This window comes from Sus scrofa, chromosome 8 (genome assembly GCF_054392235.1).
Source record: "Sus scrofa isolate SSC_HxYL_T2T_F1_AM1 chromosome 8, Sscrofa_HxYL_maternal_Yorkshire_Landrace_v2.0, whole genome shotgun sequence".
NCBI classification, from domain to species: domain Eukaryota; kingdom Metazoa; phylum Chordata; class Mammalia; order Artiodactyla; family Suidae; genus Sus; species Sus scrofa.
The window spans coordinates 94,215,804-94,231,554 of record NC_139390.1 but is presented as its reverse complement, the minus strand read 5'-3'; the positions used below and the strand labels follow the sequence as shown (position 1 = coordinate 94,231,554).

General features: G+C 43.6%; 2 protein-coding genes across 25 annotated transcripts in view; one reads left to right on the top strand and one right to left on the bottom strand.

Moving 5' to 3' along the window:
• ELF2 (E74 like ETS transcription factor 2) overlaps nucleotides 1–7,576 on the bottom strand; it is a 104,422-nt gene extending 96,846 nt beyond the window's left edge. For 21 of the 24 annotated variants that reach the window (XM_021101562.2, XM_021101571.2, XM_084972861.1 and 18 more), the window contains exon 1: nucleotides 7,316–7,576. The gene's annotated coding sequence lies outside the window, so the exon portion shown is untranslated. The remainder of the gene's footprint in view (nucleotides 1–7,315) is intronic. The other 3 variants (XM_021101563.2, XM_021101566.2, XM_021101584.2) reach the window with 1 other exon arrangement.
• The window catches only part of LOC146400950 (uncharacterized), a 74,845-nt gene continuing 65,753 nt past the window's right edge, over nucleotides 6,660–15,751 (top strand). The window contains exons 1-3 of the mRNA XM_084971132.1: nucleotides 6,660–7,886; nucleotides 9,297–9,426; nucleotides 14,433–14,654. Coding sequence (XP_084827258.1) covers nucleotides 6,660–7,862 — 1,203 coding nt within the window. The 3' untranslated portion in view covers nucleotides 7,863–7,886; nucleotides 9,297–9,426; nucleotides 14,433–14,654. The remainder of the gene's footprint in view (nucleotides 7,887–9,296; nucleotides 9,427–14,432; nucleotides 14,655–15,751) is intronic.

Below are 15,751 nucleotides of genomic sequence, written 5' to 3'. Positions count from 1 at the left end.
TCAACCCCTAGCCTGGGAACCTCCATACGCTGCGGGAGCGGCCCAAGAAATAGCAAAAAAACAAACAAACAAACAAAAAAAAAAGACCATCTTGAGCATACAAAGAAAAATAATTCCTCAGAAACAATACAAGCCAGAAAGCAGGATATGATATAATCAAAATGCTTAAAGAAAAAAATATGTAACAAAGAATTCTATATCCAGTAAAACTATTCTTCAAAAATAAAGGCAAAATTGGAATTCCCTTGGGCACAGTGGGTTAAGGATCTATTTTTGCTTGGTTTTTTGTTTTGTTTTGTTTTGTTTTTTGTCTTTTTTCTAGGGCCTCACCAGCAGCATATGGAGGTTCCCAGGCTAGAGGTCTAAGAGCCACTGGCCTAGGTCAGAGTCACAGCAATGTGGGATCCCATCCGAGTCTGTGACCTACACCACAGTTCACAGCAACGCCCGATCCTTAACCCACTGAGCAAGGCCAGGGTTGAACCCACAACCTCATCGTTCCTAGTCGGATTCATCAACCACTGAGCCACAAAGGGAACTCCTAAGGAACCATTTTTGTCACTGAAGTAGCTTGAGTTGCTGCTCTGGCATGGGTTTGATCCCTGGCCTGGAAACTTCCATTTTTTTTTTTTTTTTTTTTTAATGAAGTGGGCAGGATATAAATCACAGGTTCAAAATTTTAAAAAATAAATAAATAAAACATAGGAGTTCCCATTGTGGCTCAGCAGTAACGAACCTGACTGGTATTCATGAGGTCTCGGGTTCAATCCCTAACCCTGCTCAGTGGATTAAGGATCCAGCGTTGCTGTGGCATAGGCCAGCAGCTGCAGCTCTGATTTGAGCCCTAGCATGGGAACTTCTATATGCCATGAGTGTGGCCCTAATAATAAATAAATAAATACAAATTTAAAAATTAAAAAAAAAAGAAATAAAGGCAAAATAAAAACAATCCCAAGAAACAAAGACTGAGATAATTCACTAATAACAGACTTTCCTTACAAGAAATCCAAAAGGAAGTTCAATGGAGTAAAAGGAAGTAACCAGCCCATAACCCAAATACATTAAAAGAAGTAAAGAGCCCATAAAAGGTAAATACATGATAAATATAAACAAATTGTTTAAACACATTTTTCTTCTCTTATTTTAAAAGACATACAACTGCATTGAAATATTATAAAAATGCATTATTGAGCTTCTATAACATAAAAATTTAATGTTTAACAATACTAACAGACAAGCGGGGGGGAATGAAGCAAAGTTTCTATATTTTACTATAATTAAATTAGTCAATCTGAAGTAAGCTGTTAAGCTTACTTAAGACACACACTGTAATCCCTAACACAACCTAAGGAAATAACCTAAGGAGTTCCCATTGTGGCTCAGCAATAACGAACCCGACTAGTATCCATGTGGGTTCAATCCCTGATCTCGCTCAGTGGGTTAAGGATCCAGCGTTGCCATGAGTTGTGGTGTAGGTCATAGACATGGCTCAGATCCCACACTGCTGTGGCACAGGTGGGAAGCTGCAGCTCCTATTTAACCCCTGGCCTGGGAACTTTCACATACCGCAAGTGCGGCCCTAAAAGACAAAAAGAAAAAAAATTTTTCTCGAAGATAAAAATCTAGGTTCATATGCTTTCACTGATGAATTCTATCAAATATATTCAATACCAATCCTTCACAAATTCTTACAGAAAACAAGGGGAACACTTCCCAATTTATTCTGAGGCTAGTACATGTTACTATGTTACAAAATCCAAAATATGACAAGAAAACTACAGACTGTTATCTCCCATACAAAATATGACAAGAAAACTACAGACTGTTATCTCCCATAAATGTAGAAACAAAAATGTTCAACTAAACATTAACATACTAAAACCAGCAACATGTAATAAGAATTATGTACCATGACAAAGTGGGATTTATCCCAGGAATATAAGGTTGGTTTAATTCTAAAAATTAATGTAATATACTCTATTAATAGAATAAAGGACAGAAACCACATGATCATCAGACATTAAGGTGATGGACCATTCTGGTTTGTCTGGGTCTGAAGGGTTTCCCAACATGCAGGGAAACTTACACTTCTAAAACCAGGACAACTGTGAGCAAACCACAACAATTGGTCATGCTAAGAGATGCAGGAAAAGCATTTGATAAAATCCAATACCCATTCATGAATTAGAAAAAAACAAACAAAACTTCTGGAATTCTCATGTGGTGCAGCAGGTTAAGGATAAAGCATTGTCACAGCAGCAACTTAAGCAGCTGCTGTGACAAGGGTCTAATACCTGACAGGGGAACTTTAACATGTCGTAGATGCAGCCAAAAAAAAAAAAAAGTTTAGTGGGTAGATCTCTCGTAAAGTGTTCTTACCACAGTAAAATTTTAAGCAAAAGATTTGTACACTGAAAATCTTAAACATCACTTAGAAAAACTGAAGATCAATAAATAAAGGAAATTTTCATGTTCGTTTATTAGAAAACTCAGTATTGTAACACAACAATCCATCCCAAACTTACCTACAGATTCAATGCATTCCCCATCAAAACTGCAAAACAAGTCGACGATGCTATAATTTTTATAGAGGACCCAGAATAGCCACAATTTTTTTTTTTTTTTGGTCTTTTTTTGCTATTTCCTGGGCTGCTCCCGCGGCATATGGAGGTTCCCAGGCTAGGGGTTGAATCGGAGCTGTAGCCACCGGCCTACACCAGAGCCACAGCAACTCGGGATCTGAGCCGCGTCTGCAACCTACACCACAGCTCACAGCAATGACGGATCGGATCGTTAACCCTCTGAGCAAGGGCAGGGACCGAACCCGCAACCTCATGGTTCCTAGTCAGATTCGTTAACCACTGCGCCACGATGGGAACTCCTATTTTTAAAAACAAGAACAAAATTGAAGGGCTCACACTACCTGGTTTCACAAATTATAATAAAACACAGTCGTGGTACACTGGAAACAAATCCAGAAAGGAATCCTACTAGGAACCAAAAAGTTGAGGGTTTGATCTCTGGCCTCTCCGTGGGTTAAGGATCCGGTGTTGACCTGAGCTGTGGTGTAGGTCACAGATGCAGCTTGGATCTGGCATTGCTGTGGCTGTAGCATAGGCCAGAGGCTACAGCTCCCATCAGTCCCCTAGCGTGGGAACCTCCACATGCCACAGGTGTGGCCCTAAAAAGACAAAAAGACAAAAAAAAAAAAAAACCATATAGTACTAAGACAATCCATATGAACAAATTAATTTAGAGCCTTATATTTCACCCCATAAATAAAAATTAATTCAGGGAGTCTCCATTGTGGCACAGTACCCAAATCCGACTAGTACCCATGAGGAGGCAGATTTGATCCCTGGCCTTGCTCAGTGGGTCGGGTGGGGATCCAGCATTGCCATGAGATGTGGCTTGGACCCTGCATTGCTGTGGCATAGGCCAGCAGCTGTAACTCTGATTCGACCCCTAGCCTGGGAACCTCCATATGCCACAAGTGCGGCCCTAAAAAGCAAAAAAAAAAAAAACTTAATTCAAAATAGATCACTCTAAGAGCAAAACCTATAAAACATCTAGAAGAAAACAAAGGAGAAAATCCTCAAGATCTTGGACTAGGTAGAGTTCTTAAAGCAACAAAAGCACGATGTATAAAGAAAAAAACTGGGAAATTGGCTCCATCAAAATTAAAACTTTTGTGCTTCAAGAGTCCAATTAAAAAAAAAAGAAAAGAAAAAAGTCACAGACTGGGAGCAAGTATTTGTAAATCATGTATCTAAGAAAGGACTCGCATCCAGAATTTTTAAGAAAAACCCTTACAATTCAATAAGACAACAATGGACAAAAAAATCTTGAATAGCTATTTCACTCAAAAAGATACAGGAATAAATATCATATGAAAAAATGTCGGAGTTCCCATCGTGGCGCAGTGGTTAACGAATCTGACTAGGAACCATGAGGTTGCGGGTTCGGTCCCTGCCCTTGCTCAGTGGGTTAAGGATCCGGCGTTGCCATGAGCTGTGGCGTAGGTTGCAGATGCGGCTCGGATCCCGCGTTGCTGTGGCTCTGGCGTAGGCCAGTGGCTACAGCTCTGATTAGACCCCTAGCCTGGGAACCTCCATATGCCGCGGGAGCGGCCCAAGAAATAGCAAAAAGACAAAAAAAAAAAAAAAGAAAAAAAAAGAAAAAATGTTCAACATCTTACATCTTTAAGAAAGATGCAAATTAAAACCACAATGAGTTAAACACTCTACACCCTGTAGAACAGCTATAACAAAACAGATGATAAAGGTGATGATAAAGGTGTGAAAAAACTGTAACTCTCATAGCTTGCTGTTAGGAATATAAAATGTAAGGCCACTTCAGAAAACAGTTTGGTTGTTTTTTGAAAAGTTAAACAGATGACCCAGCAATTCTATCCCTAGGCATCTACCCAAGAGAATGAAACCATATGGCCACACAAAAACTTGTACTCAAGCTTTAAAGCTTCATCATTTGCAAAAGTCAAAAACTACAAACAATCCAAATGCCCATCAACAGGTCAACAGATAAATTATGGTATAATGATACCATAAAATACTATTCAGTGGTAAAAAAAATACCAACACATGGTAAAATATGGCTGAATCCCAGAAACAGTACAGTAACTCAAAAGAAGCCAGATGCAAAAGACTACATACTGTATGTTTCCATTTACATGAAATATCTAGAACAGGCAAATCTATAGAGACAAAACAAAAATCAGTGGTTGCTTGGGGCCAGGAGTGAGAATAAGTGTTAACCTCAAACAGGCCAGAGAGAATATATGAAAGTGATAAAAAGTTCTAAAACTGGCTTGTGATGATAATTTAACAATATATTTACTAAAAAAAATCATTAAATTTTGCATTCAAAATTAATTTTTGGTATTAAATAACTCAGAAAGCTAATTTTTTAAAAAAATGTATATACCCAACAGAAATGAAAACACATCCATATATAAAAAAGTTGTACACAATGTGCATTGCAGCATTATTCATGACAGCTAAAAGGCTGAAACTCAAATTCCATCAACTAATTAATGGATAAATAATATGTGGTATATCTATATAATGGAATGTTACTCAGCACTGAAAAGAAGCTATATAATGACATATGGTATGACATGGATGAATTCTGAAAACACTATGCTAAATCGAAGAAAGCAATTATGAAAGATCATACTTTGTATGATTCCATTTATATAAAATGTCCATTACAGGCAAATCTATAGAGACAGAAAGTAAATTAGTGATTGCCTAGGTCTAGGGGTTTGGGGCGGGTGCAGGAGGAAATGGACAATGACAGCTAATAGGTATGAGGTTCCTTTTTCAGGGTGATAAAAACGTTTTAAGATTTATTATGGTGATAGTTTCACAAATTTGTAAGTATTTTAAAAACTACTGAACTGTACATTTCAAATTAGTGCAATGAATGTTAGGTGAATTATATCTCAATAAAGCTGCTATCAAAAATAACAAACCCTGGTGTACAATCTGTGAACAGGTAAAGCCATCAACACTGGTAAGGCCCTACCACAGCCACAGTCACAGATCTCTCTACTTAGCATAGAAAAATCTCAAAACTATAAATTCTTTCCACCCTACTTCGATCATTTTGTAAATGAGTATATATGTCTGAAATGAAAAGCGATGATCAAAGGAATCGGTTCAGTTGCTAAGCTTAAAAAGGCTGACACTAAATTTTCAAATTTCAAATGCCCAAGACATAACAATTTTCTACTTAGTGTTTACTAGGAGATGTCTCAACAATATTCATATGAACTCACTGTGTAAACTGCACTACACTATATTTAACCTTTATTTCTAAATCTCTTTAGATGTAATTCAGTAGTTTTCAGTCTTATAAAAAGTCATTCTACCTTTTGAAGAAAAGAAGAAATGCTGAAACTCAAATAGCCAATTCTATCTTAGTAAAGCATACGTTCTTCTGTGCATTCTGGCACTATTCTGTGATTATGGCACTACACAAAGCGCATAATTTACCTCTCTGATAAACTCACAGATAAAAAAGAAAAGCAAATCTGATTACCAAACACCAGATTACTGTTCTATCATCACCGGATTAAAATTTAAACCACACAGCTGAAATAAATGTTCATGAACACAAGAATGGGGGTGAAATTCAGTTTTACAACACAGTGTCCCCCTCTCACTCACTTAACGAAGTATTAAGAACTTAAAGACTATTTTGCATTGTAGCTAGCTCCTAGAAAAAAAAAGAGAGCCCAGGATGCTGGCACAGGAGAAACATTAGAAACTGGGCAATCTGGATCTCGGGGAAATGGAATATTTTCTGTCCTTTATTGACATGAAATAAAAATGCCCAAGTGGAGCAAGAGAGGGGACTGTGCTGCCTGGCTCGCAAAGCTGCTCCGGCAGTCAGTACCAGCCCCAGCAGGGCCCTCATCGTCCTCCTCCCGCGTTCCTCACGCATCCAGGAGCACAGTCTCTGAGGGCTAGCTTCGCGAAGAGAGGGTCCAGAAGGCGGTCACTGGACGCGCGTGTTAAAGTGCCCGTTTTTGTTTTGTTTAAAAAACAGATTCCTACCGGAGCCCTGCCTCCCGACTCCCGGGGGAATAGGGGAAGTGGCAGCAGCGGGCCGGAGTGGAGAGCGAGAATGGAAGAATGACCGAGTACAACCTGCCCTGCCAGCTAGTAGCGGAGGGAAGGAAAGGTAAGAGGCGGCGAAAAGGCCCGACTGAGAAGGAAACTGGTCTCCAGCCCTCCACGCCACCCCACGCGGCCAGAGCCTCCCTGGTCCCGCCCCGAGCTCGCCGCCCTGCCCCGGCGCCGGCCGCAGCCTCCCGCCCTACAGACCCTCCCAGGACGCGCTTCCTCCGGAGCCGGACCCCCGCCCTGGCCTCCCCGCGGGATAAGGCGGGTCAGTTCAGTCCGCTTCTCGGCCGAGGTGACTCGCGCGGCGATGTAAACACAGCGAGACCAGCTGCGCGCGGCCCATCCCCCCCCCCCGCCGGGGTCCGTAACCTCTTCCCTCAGCCCTGCCCCGCGCCCGGCGCTCCCCGCAGGCCAGCGCGCCGCGCGCCTTCCCCTTTCTCCAAGTCTCCTCCCCGACCGTTGCCCGGGGGCACTCAGCCCCCTTCCCCCGCTGCCAGTCCAGTGTCACCGCCACAGCCTCCGGAAAACCCTCCGCAAACCCGGGAGCAAACAACACAGGCGCGGGGCGGGGGCGCGGAGGGAGGCGGCGGCACACGGGACAGCGAGGCTTTCTCGCCGCACCCTCCGCGCTCCCTCCCACCAGCATCGGCGGCCCGCGCTCTTACCTGCTCTCCGCGTCGCCGGGGAAGACCTCCGCTTCGCTTTCTCTCCCAGCAGGGCCGCGGACTAGTCCCCGCCGCCGTTGGCCAGGCGTCCGGAGGGAGCCGGGGCCTCCCAGCTGCCCGAGCCGCTTCGCTGGGAGAAAAGACAAAACAGCGGCGCGCCGCCCCGCGCAGAGCCCCTCGCCCGCGCCGCTCCACCGACCCCCCAACCGCCGAGGCGACGGCGGCGACACAGAGCCCGGCGCGGGGAGCAATGGTGGCCCCCGCCCTCGCCCTGCTCCCCTCCCTCCACCCCCCGCCTCGGCTCCTCCCACTCGGCCTCCTGCCGCCGCCACCAGGACACTCGAGTCCGCTTCCCCCACCCCGCTCGCTCCGAGCGCTCCTCCCCTCCCCACGCGGCGAGGGGGGGCGGCACCGCCAGTCACTGCTGCGCCTGTCAAACCCCGGCCGGCTATTTATACCCCGTGGGGCCCCGTCGCCCTTGGCCCCTACCAGCCCGCCAAACAAGCCTCTGCGGCTCACTCGAATCCACCCGCCCGGTATCCTCTAACTTCTCCCAAACCTGCTTTCTCAGGTAAAGACTCTCGCCACTAGAGCTGCTCCCAGCTTCGGGCTCCCCCATCCCGCTCCTGGCTCCGGCCCCAGCCCGGGATTGGCGCGGAGGCTCTCAAGCACTGGCCGGCTCGTGGGGGTGGCGCGGCCGCGCGTGCACCTGCAGCGCCCGCCCGCCTCTCCCCGCCGGCTGGGACCGCTCGCACACACTCTCGCCACTCTCTGAAGACCCCCGCGGGCCCCAGCTGTCACCCCACCCCCGCTCTGGACTTCCACCCTGCTCCTCCAGGGACGGCTCCACACTCAGGCAGCCTGACAGTTACTGGGTTGTGGAAACTCTTAGCCCGGGTCAGTCCGGTTTCCACTCCTCAGCCTGGGCTAAGTGGAGGGTGGGGGCGCGGGCGGGCTGGAGTGCGCCGCCTGCCCCGCCCCCGGCCCCTCCCCGGCCCGTGATGCTCATGGAGCCCCGCCCTGCCCGCCTCGGGCTTCTCGGCGCCGCCCATTCCTCCTCCTCCTCCTCCTCCTCCTCACCCTCCTTCCTCAACTCGCTAGCAAACGCCCAGCCTCTTACCCCCGCGGACCCCGCCCCATTCCCAGAAATTACCACCCGCCCAACCGCCGGGCCGCGCGGCGGTTGGTGCCCGCGTTTGCTGACTGGCGGGCGGTGGGGCTCAGCGCGCAGCTGCGGAGCGCGGCGGGCGGCCCCTTGGCGCTGCCCCCGGAGCTGCGGACGCTCGCCCCGAGCCATTGTCGGTCCTCCCTCGGCCGCCGAGGAACGGAGAAGTAACTCAAGCTCGACGACTGTCGATGCGAGAATGCGGGAGTGTGTTGGTGCAAGAGTATTTTAGTCCAAGTGCCTACAAATTCAAAAATTAAAACCCAACAGTAGGTGCATGCTTCTGGTTTCCCCACTTTCACACAAAGGGGAGCCTCTGAGCAGGGCATTCACGCGCCTTCAAGTGCACAAAAGCCAATGACACGGTGCCCGGGGTTGCCCAGTGTTTGGCGTGCATCATTAATGACCTTTCTTATGCACAGTTATGCATACTAGCGCTTCAATATATTCCCCTCCAACCACTGCCGCTGCTTTTTCTTATATTTGTTTAACAAAGAGCAGTGCCTGTCCCGGTGCGTGTGGGGACTAATCCTGCTCTCCTCTCGGACTCTTGTACGCTAGTGGACGTGGCGCTGTATTCCCCAGGTTCGTTTCCGGGCTCTAGCCCTACTTTTTTGGGGTCTTCGTAACCAGTCCTGAGCGAAGGAGAAACTGAGGAATGTAAGCGGTAGTTGTTCTTGAAAGTAACATGGGAAATCACAGAAATAACCCTAGAATAGGTCTCAAATGTCAGAGAACCACAGGAGGCCCTACCCTACTGACTTAAGTCTCTAAAGAGCCTAAGAATTTAATGATCTTCTCTTTTTTTTTTCAAAGCTATTATTGATGCCTGTTTATGTAGAGGGGTGATACGAAGCAGGGCTCGGGATTCCTTCTTTCCTTTCTAAAAAAGCAACTCTGGGGATCGTTGCTTTTAAACAGAGAGGAAATCTGGACAGCAGAAAAGGTTAGTCAAAGAGATCCTCTGAACATTGATGAAGTTTTATGGATTCCTGAGTTCTAAAATATGGCGACTCTTGGCACCTTTTTAAACTAAAGAATGTATAAAATCTTAGAACATTCAAACCTTTCATAACAGGATACTACAAATAGCACCCGTTCCAGGGCAGTATTTTTAATCCCCTATTTCCTGTAAAATAACCGACCACTTAAGGGAACTTTTGTCCTTTTTTATATTTGTAAGGGATTAATAATCAGTACTACTGCATCTCCATGACAATAACATGGCATATTAAGGAGCATGCAACAACAATGCCTGGTTTCTGTGGATAGGAACAGATCTCGCCTGCTGGGTCAAATCATTCCCGTTTCCAACTACCACGAGAAGAAATATAGCTCCCCTACTGTCAATTGGAAATAAGCTGGAAAGTCCCAGGCAGAAACAGTGGTGAATAACATTAGTGTTCCCAATTTTTCACTGCTCCGTGCACACCCTTTGAAATGTGGCTTTGTAGTTCCTCTCATTAGAGACAGAATGTTTCTCCACTCCATTCTTTGGCCAGTTGCTCTTGGCCAAAGGAATATGGATGACAGTGTGACAGTTCTGAGCCTCACCTTAGGAAGGGTATTGCATGTTGCTGCTTGCCTCTCTCACATCTGCCTTTCGAAATGTAAAGAATATGCCTGGGTAGTCTGCTAGTACAGGAAGAATGAGATACATGAAGCGGTCCTGAACTATCTCCAGCTTGAAGCCAGTGATCTGCAAAAATGAAAAAGAAAAAAAAGAGTGTTGTGTTTTGAGGTGGTTTGCTACCCAGAATTAGTGTTACTGATTGACTGGTACAGTAGGAAAGAGAGCAACCTGCTCTCTTGAGATTGGCCTTGGAGTTGCCCAACTTGATGTCTCTGAGGCAGCTCTTTGATAGTCTTGGAAAGACATCCCTTACAGAAGCCAGTGAAGTAAGGAACCCAGAAAGTTTGAGCAAAGCATTCAAAAGACCTCAGGTTCAGAAGGAAAGGGCTGATATGAGCAGCAATCCTAGCATGATTACAGAATAGATCTCTATGTGATAACTAGATTACTTTTGCTTCTTTTTTAATATTACAGTTAATTTTTTAATTATACAAGTGTTTCATTAATACATTCTCATCAGTAATTTTCAGATAATACAAAATAGATTTTTTAAAAAGCCAAATCTGCTTTCCTTCTCTGGTTTTCTTTCCACTCATACCCGACACATACCCAGCCATCCCATACCTCCACTGTTCCACAGGCAACCATAAAAGTTTAGCATTTTAGCCTCCAGACTTTTTTCTGTGCATTTATATTCATCTACATGCAAGTATATATAGATTAAATATTAATAAGATTATATGCAACATGTACTGGGTAGAATGCATTTGTACTTCTTTTCTGTTTATTTCTCATTTGTTTTCTCTAATTATCTGAGTCTCTTTTTAAATTTCAACCTGTCTTCAGTATGAGAGGCTAGCCCAGAGAAGAGATTTTCCCCACTTTTATATCAGACTATTAAATGGGAGAAGGGCCCTTTAGGTGTGAGCATGATAAACAACAGGTGGAACGCAGGAGAAGACTAAATTCTTCGAGCAAGTGGTAGCCAGTAAATCATTTGTCCTCCCAAATTGGAAATTCTCTTTCTTGGTCGCATCCTTAGACGCTTTAAGTTATAGTTGATGAAATAAGGTTTTAGTCACTTGTAACACTTCAAAGTGAGTAATCCAAGAGAACAAGAGAATGCCATGCTGCCTTTATTTTTTATTTATTTTTTTTTTACTTTAAGGGTCTCACCCTGGGGCATATGGAGTTTCCCAGGCTAGGGATCAAATCAAAGCTGTAGCCACTGACCTACACCACAGCTGACGGATCCTTAACCTACTGAGCAAGGCCAGGGATCAAACCTGCGTCCTCATGGATGCTAGTCAGGTTCATTTCTGTTGAGCCATGATAGGAACTCCCCGTGCTGCTTTTCTGACCAGCCTTGGGAGTCACACACCATCACTTATGCCCTATTCTACTGGTCACACAAACCACTCCCAACTCAGTGTGGGAGGGCACTACATGGACGTGAACATGGAAAAATGAGGATCACTAGGGCCATGTTAGAAGCTGGCTATCACTAGGGCCTTCCACAGTGGTGAATTTTGAGTGACTGACATAGTCTTTAAACTTGTTGGTTTCCCTCATTGCAAGCAGGCAAATCCCAGGTTATCAAGAACTATGTAGACTTTGTAAGAACAGCCAGAAAAAAAAAATCTCTTCTTTTATCTCTCTTTAAAGAATAGTTAGTTCTGGGCAACTGTCCCGTTTATATTTTGGTGTTAACCAACCTTATCGGTGAGCCACTGTACCCATCCCTTCCACCACCCCTTTCTGGGCTTCTCTAAAGATAATTATTCATAACTGTCCCATGCCATGGGTCTGCAAAGGAACCCAGTCCCAAAACTGTTTTAGGTAACTTCTTGCCTTTTATGAATCAGAATCTCTTCAATATTGTATATTAAATAAGTTATAAGAGGCCTGCCTAAGAGGATGATGAAAACCAAAATAATTTTGCAGGAACATGTTAAGTTTCCAGAATCCAATGAGATTGTTCTTGAGAAAAAAATTTGTACCATCAAATGCAATCAGGTAGAACAAGCAGAAAGTATAAAATTTTTAATATAAAAGGGAAGCCAAATCCTCATTTATAATTTTACCATGTAATGTTTTCTAGTAAAATAAATACTTTAAGCCATTTCATAATTTGAGATCTTGATATATTTAAAAAGCAGCCTTCTCTTTAGTGCTTTAGTTGGAAGCACTTTACTAATTCTATCCACAAATGAATTACTTTTAAATAACATATTGCTGTTTTAAAATATTTGAAGCATTTAAGATGGATTACACTTTATTCTGGTTAGGATTTCTGATATTTTCAGTGTTAAAGCCAATTTTTTAAAGCAGATTTTGCCTCATTATCTTCATTAAAAACTAAAAGTCCAAATGAAATGTACATGACATTTTATTAGTGATTTAAGATTATATTAATCCTTAAAATTTCTGAATGAAATTGGTTTCTTAATAAAATTCAGGATAAATGCTGTAGTAATTAATTAAAACACAAAGATAAATATCTTCCATGAAGAAAGATCTGAAATAAATTTCCATGTCTGTAGGCTGACTAGTTTTCAAGCACATTTACCTCTATCTTCCATGCTACTAAGTTAAAATGAGTTAATAGAAATTTTTTTTTCCATTCATTTCTTGGGTCACTCTAAAGATTAGAAGCGCAAACCAAAAGCCTTGTTTTTCCCATTATTTATTTGCTTTCTTCTCTGGAGCTTTTTCATACTGGTCAGCTAATTAGAGTGTATGGCGTTATTTTAGTAGTGGTAAATAATAATATTGGGGAGTTCCCGTCGTGGCGCAGTGGTTAACGAATCCGACTTAGGAACCATGAGGTTGCGGGTTCGGTCCCTGCCCTTGCTCAGTGGGTTAACGATCCGGCGTTGCCGTGAGCTGTGGTGTAGGTTGCAGACGCGGCTCGGATCCCGAGTTGCTGTGGCTCTGGCGTAGGCCAGTGGCTACAGCTCCGATTAGACCCCTAGCCTGGGAACCTCCATATGCCGCGGGAGCGGCCCAAAGAAATAGCAAAAAGACAAAAAAATAAATAAATAAATAATAATAATAATATTGGCCCCTACTAGTATACAGCTAGATACTTGTGTTCATTAATCTTATAAGATTTGTATAATTATCCTATCCTACAGTTCATGTTGTAGGTATGAGAAGTTAAACCACTTGTTCAAAGTTACACAGTAGGAAGTTCCCTGGTAGCCTAGCAGTTAAGATCCAGCATGGTCACTGCTGTGGCTCAGGTTTGATCCCTGGCGTGGGAACTTCTGCATACCTTGGGTGTAACTGAAGAAAAGCAAAAAACAAAAGGCAGCCTTGTTTCAACCGTACATTTCCAAAAATCAAGAATGAAAAATGTTGCCCTCTCATCAGCCTTGACACCAGTCTCAGGTCCTAGTCCCCAAAATTTGTAGGGCACTGTTGCCACTTTGCAGCCCTACTCGCCTCTGTTTGGCATCCCTGTTCTGCCTAACATAGCAGGCACTACTGCAGATGGTTGAGTGATACTGGCTGTGTTCCCTGTCTCCCTCTCCAGGCAATCCTTTCTCCACTGGTTGCCAAGAGAGTCCCTTAATTCCAGTTTGTGGCTCCTGTATCCAGTTCTTCCTGTCTGTCTCATTGTGTCTAACAGACTTTCCATATCTGCCAATGACACTGACTGCTAAGCAAAAAGAGAGAGGGAAATTTGAGGCCAGGATAAGAAGCCAATAAATATGGAGGTGAAAAGGTCAGAGGAGAACCATAATTAAAGTGTGAATACCAGACAGAAAAGAATGGAACAAATGAGGAGTTGAGAGTTTTAAAATACTGTTAATCTATATGAAAGACTAGAAACCCCCATAATGTAAAGGAAAGAAGGAAATAAAAATAGTCCAATGGTTCAAATTAATATTCACAAGTCCATGACGAGATATAATAACTGATAGTATCTGTACTTATATGTGATCAAAGTCCTAAATAGCAACAAAATGCTTTTGAAATTTAACATCATTTTATTTTTTTAATTATTTTTTAAATTATTTTTTTATTTTTTTGTCTTTTTAAGGCCACACCCACCACATACGGAGGTTCCCAAGCTAGGGGTCGAATCAGAGCTGTAGCTACTGGCCTACACCACAGCCACAGCAGCGCCAAATCCGAGCCACATCTGTGACCTACACCACAACTCACGGCAAAGCCAGATCCTTAACCCACTGAGTGAGGCCAGGAATCGAACCTGCATCCTCATGGATGCTAGTCAGGTTCACTTCCACAGAGCCATGATGGGAACTCCTAGCATCACTTTAATAGTGTTGATCAAATGTATACTTTCTTTTAATTGTCTCTTTTAATGCTCATAACAACCCAATCAAGAAGGAATTATCATTGTTTTTCAGATTATGAAACTGAGGCAACTGGAGGTAGAACAACTTTTCTAAGACCACCAGCAAGTGAGTAGTGGAGCCAGAGAGGCAATCCAAGAAGGCTGGCGGCAGACTCCCTGTTCTCAACATTCAGTCCAGTTTCCTCCTTGCTCCACCTCCCCAGTACTGTCATCTCCAAGACTGAAGGGTGATCAGGCAGGCTTCTCCCTAACCCGTGCTCTCCTGTGACTTGAGGTAGGTGAAGGAGCCCAGTTCACAATCCAACAAACCTTAAAGTGGCTCACATTCTACTAGAGAATTCCAGAGCCCATTTACAAAGTCTGCATTTTTATTTGGTTACCTAAGTAGAGAAAGAAAATGAATAGGTTCACAAGGATTAATTTTATTACTACCCAGCATGAATGAGGAGAAAGTAGGTCCCTTTGTAAACAGTAAAAACTAGAGAAAGCTTCAACAGATAACTATTAGAACATAAATAAATGATAAAAACGGAACTTCCTTGTTATGTTAACAAATGTGAGCAAAATGTGGGAAAATATCTTAAAACAGAGATTGTTTTACTTAATTGTGATACCTTTCCCCAAATTAAGGGTCCTGAAACAGAAATATGAATTTTATCCTTTCTTACCTGAAGATTTAATTTTTTAGGAAAAAGTTGGCTTAAAGTTGCCTTTTTCTTCATTACAAAAACAACACATGACGTTTTTAAAAAGTTTTAAAACAGGGAGTTCCTGTCGTGGCTTAGCAGTAAGGAACCCAACTAGTGTCCATGAGGATGCGGGTTTGATCCCTGGCCTCACTTATTGGGTCAAGGATCTGGTGTTACCATGAGCTGCGATGTACCTTGCAGTCACGGCTTGGATCTGGCATTGCTGTGGCTGTGGTGTAGGCAGACAGCTATAGCTCTAACTCATCCCCTGGCCTGGGAATTTCCATATGGCACAGGTGCAGCCCTAAAAAGACAAAATAATTATAATAATAAAATAAAAGTTTTAAAACACAAGAGGATAGATAAAATTATAAAGTAAAATGAGTTGTGTTGTGGATTAAGAATTTGACATTGTTGGAGTTATCTTCCTGACTCATCAGAAATGAATCTGACTAGTATCCATGAGGAAGCAGGTTCAATCCCTGGCCTCACTTGGTAGGTTAAGGATCTGGCGTTGCCATGAGCTGTGGTGTAGATCACAGATGCAGCTCGGATCTGGCGTTGCTGTGGCCAACACCTACAGCTCCTATTCAACCCCTACCCTGGGCACCTCCTTATGTGGTGGCAGTGGCCCTAAAAAGACAGAAAATAATAATAATAATTTCTGCTGTATAGCAGAGTG